At 32.8% G+C, this 3,530-nt stretch overlaps 2 protein-coding genes across 2 annotated transcripts in view; one reads left to right on the top strand and one right to left on the bottom strand.

The window, feature by feature from the left end:
• Positions 1-215: 215 nt before the first annotated feature.
• LOC100179682 lies at positions 216-1,381 on the bottom strand. Its single transcript, XM_002125933.5, has 3 exons — positions 1,164-1,381; positions 852-987; positions 216-334 (listed from the first exon to the last, which is right to left on the bottom strand). The coding sequence occupies exons 1-3, from the start codon at positions 1,277-1,279 to the stop codon at positions 275-277; spliced, it is 312 nt and encodes a 103-aa protein (XP_002125969.1). The 5' UTR covers positions 1,280-1,381; the 3' UTR covers positions 216-274.
• An 893-nt stretch (positions 1,382-2,274) lies between these two features.
• LOC113474843 (AP2-associated protein kinase 1-like) overlaps positions 2,275-3,530 on the top strand; it is a 3,915-nt gene continuing 2,659 nt past the window's right edge. Inside the window, exon 1 of the mRNA XM_026837513.1 lies at positions 2,275-2,460. Coding sequence (XP_026693314.1) covers positions 2,361-2,460 — 100 coding nt within the window. The 5' untranslated portion in view covers positions 2,275-2,360. The remainder of the gene's footprint in view (positions 2,461-3,530) is intronic.

Below are 3,530 nucleotides of genomic sequence, written 5' to 3'. Positions count from 1 at the left end.
GAATTTCATGCAATAGCAATTTTTCATTTATAAAAAAAGGAATTTAAAGTGCTACAATACACTATCTTTAAACTAAAATATTGTAGTTCAATTGTAAAAAAAAGTTTTGTTTAATTTTAATAGCTAATTAAATGAGTGCCTCATCTCAATAGCTTTCAATAATACTACATGTCTCACTCATATTTTATGTAATAAATAATAAATATCACTTGCAATATTTGTTAACAGTATTTATTGATCAGAACTTTGAACGGTAAGAAATAATTAAACTCAATTAGATTCCAAGATCAGCATCAGATAGATGTTCGTATGTATGGTAGTTGACACCTACGTTCTGGTGGGGTAAAACATTAAATTAAAGAATTGTATTATGAGTATAAATTTTTATGGTTGTAAGTATAATTTAACTTAAAAGTATAAAGATATGCCAGTGGATAGAAGAACAATGGGAAAAACTCAGAATATTTCCAGGTTTGCATGGAAAAACTACATTATATATGCACACACTTTTTTTTGTAGTTAGGTTTTTGTTGGTATTTAGGAAACTGGAAGCTAGATACAAATGTAATTGAACTATAGTAGCAGAAAAACCATAAGGTATGGCATTCTCGCTACTGACTAAACTAGTCGCCGCCTAAATTCAATTTTGCTCCTTTAGTCGCCCAACTAAACTTTAGTCAGCAGATTTTGACTAGCTTTACAAGTATTGCACAAAAATTTATTAAAAAGTAAAAAAAATGACAAAATTTTAGTCGGCCAACTAAAAAATGTAATAACCATGATGGACTAGGTAGCCGAAAATACCATCTCAGGTTTAATTTTAAAGATAGTGAATTTATTAGTATACTTACAAATAGTGTACCACCGCTGTGGTAGAAGTTATAATATAAATAAGCCCACAGAACTGTAAGGACAACGTCGCAAGCCATCTCAATTAATGGATCATCCGGTGGCATGCATCGGTAACCCATACGGTTTGTACCTCCACTGCAAAGATAAATGTTGTGATATGATTATCGGTTACTCTATGCAATATTTTATGTATACAAAAGGAATGAATATGGAATCAAGTGTACATGGTTTATTAAGAAAACAAGGACATTATTACAAGAACTTTAGCATACTGTATGTAAATGAAACAGCATAAGTTACATAACACTTACTGTCTTTTAAATACCCTGCTTGCTGTTTTCGGAACAAGAGGTTTTGTTGCATTGTAAACGTTGCTTGCTGCTTTTGTTAGTTTTACAGCAGATCGCAATCGTCCAGCGAGCAACATAGCTGGGAAGTTCGTACGTTTTAACCAGTTACGTCTACCTTTAAAATATAAATGCAACCTGGTACAAGCACACGTTAAATGTGATTAGAAAGAAGTACGTTTAAATATAACTTTATCTCAAAACTATCTCGTAACAAACTTCACAGCTGAAATTCGTCCGACGACTTTCAGTTTTTTGGAAATGTCCCCTAAACGGTGAATCAGCACATAAAGACGCTGTGAAAATATAACGCTGTAAGTGTTTATATTTTGTATTTAAATGTTTATAAAGTAAAACATTTTTAATCTTTTTTTATCTTACGATTCGGTAAAGTGGTATTTTAGGTTTGAATCGTAAATGTAAATTTCACCATAAACGGAATTTTGCGACACAATGCATAGAAATCGTATATACAAATGAACGAAAGAAGGAAATACAGGAGAACTTCGGTTTCGGTAACTAAGCAGTAAACTGAATGATGTAACCCTATTTTAACGTTATTGATTGTTTTATGTATATATACTTTAACCTGTCAACTTTGTAGCTTATATTTTACCAAAAATTATTTACTAAACTGTTAATTTTCTAATGAAAGTAGTTGTGGAGTGTATAATGTAAAGATTTTGTGAACTTTTGTTTTCCAAGTTACTGTATAACTAAGTGACGTGTATTATCAAGTAATTTATTAATTTAAATGATTGTTCAATGACATCATTCTCACAAAACCAATTTATTTCAGCAGGCATGAGTTTGTCAGTCATCTTGCTTTTTTACTGTAAAGAGTTCATAGAACACTGTATTTATCTATGTTTGCTATAATATTAAATGAATGAATGAAATGTGGGTCCTTGTCTTTTTTGTTAGAAATAAATTATGTGGTGTACCATTTATAGTAATGATGATAGATCTTATGGTTAAGTTTTACAGACATTTTTGTTTTTGTATTATGTATTTATAGGGATATATCATATATATATGTGACACTTTGCTTATATGCTTAACAATCTTTGGTTCTAGATATTAGGTTGACTTTAAATGTACAAGAATGTAGGGAAGTGCAAAGAAAATCAACTTGGATTTTAGTTGTGGCATAAACCAAATATGAAGAAGTTTTTCACTCAAACTGCTGGAAGCGAATATGTGGGGAAGGTGTTACGAGTTGGGAGGTATCATGTCACCATTGATGATGTGGTGGCTGAGGGTACGTATGACATGTGTCAATTATTATGACATGTGTCAATCATTATTTCCCATATTTATGGCACAACTGTTGTGCGCCTGCCCTTGGCCCAAAGGATACTGGTTTGGGGCGTAAATCGTATGTGAAAAATATTGTTAGCAGGTGTTCTTGGCCAAGACACTGTACGACAGTTTCTCTAACCCAGTGGTTCGTTACGGGTTGTCTAAATTGTCGGTCATACAAAGAAAAAATTAAAGCACAACAAATAATTACCTTCAGTGGGGCAACCAGCGCGTTCAAAAGGGGGCTGTCATATTTACGTCCAGTCAACGTTTATCTATGACACGATAAAACACTCCCTTTATTGGTTGTGCACACTAATATATATCCTATTTTACGCGGTAAATTAAAAACACTACATTATTAAAAAGACGTATCTAAACTAATATAAACAGATGAAACATTGGTGCAAGTTTTACGCATGTGCATCGTGGATAATGTAACGATTATTTACATCAGAATAAACCTTTGAAAAAACATTAGATTGTTACGTCACAAACGAGATTATTGGTAAACAATCGTGTTTTATTTGCTCCCATAAGATCTGTAGTTTTTGTATAATTTCTGTTTCTGATGATTAGTTTAAATCAGTGTTTCCCAAACTATGGTACGCGAAGGCCTCCCAGGTGGTACGCGAGCACCTTATTAAGTTCAAACCAAACGATCGCAAATGATTGTCGTAGCATTATTTTAATCCACATAAATTACGTACAGCGTGACATTTCATGCTATATTCCCTACACCGGTGTTCCTAACTTTTTAAACTTAGGCGTTGCTTTATGCGTGTACAAAGTATTTTTGCAAGCCTATCTTTACTTATGCGCATTCGTGAATAGGCAAATATCCAACCTGTTTTTAAGCACATGCAGGTTAAATAATCAAGGGGACAATTGCTATTATGACGCAGATAATCAACGTGTGAATTGCTATTATGTTTAATCAATTACCAGGTCAAACAATCGTTATTATGATGCAATGAATCCACGTGTGATCCCTACTGTTTTGTAATAAATATGCTGCTTGGCTGAGGA

The sequence above is a fragment of the Ciona intestinalis genome, chromosome 14 (assembly GCF_000224145.3).
Source record: "Ciona intestinalis chromosome 14, KH, whole genome shotgun sequence".
Lineage (NCBI taxonomy): Eukaryota > Metazoa > Chordata > Ascidiacea > Phlebobranchia > Cionidae > Ciona > Ciona intestinalis.
The sequence above is the reverse complement of the archived record's forward strand: the minus strand, read 5'-3'. Positions and strand labels throughout refer to the sequence as shown.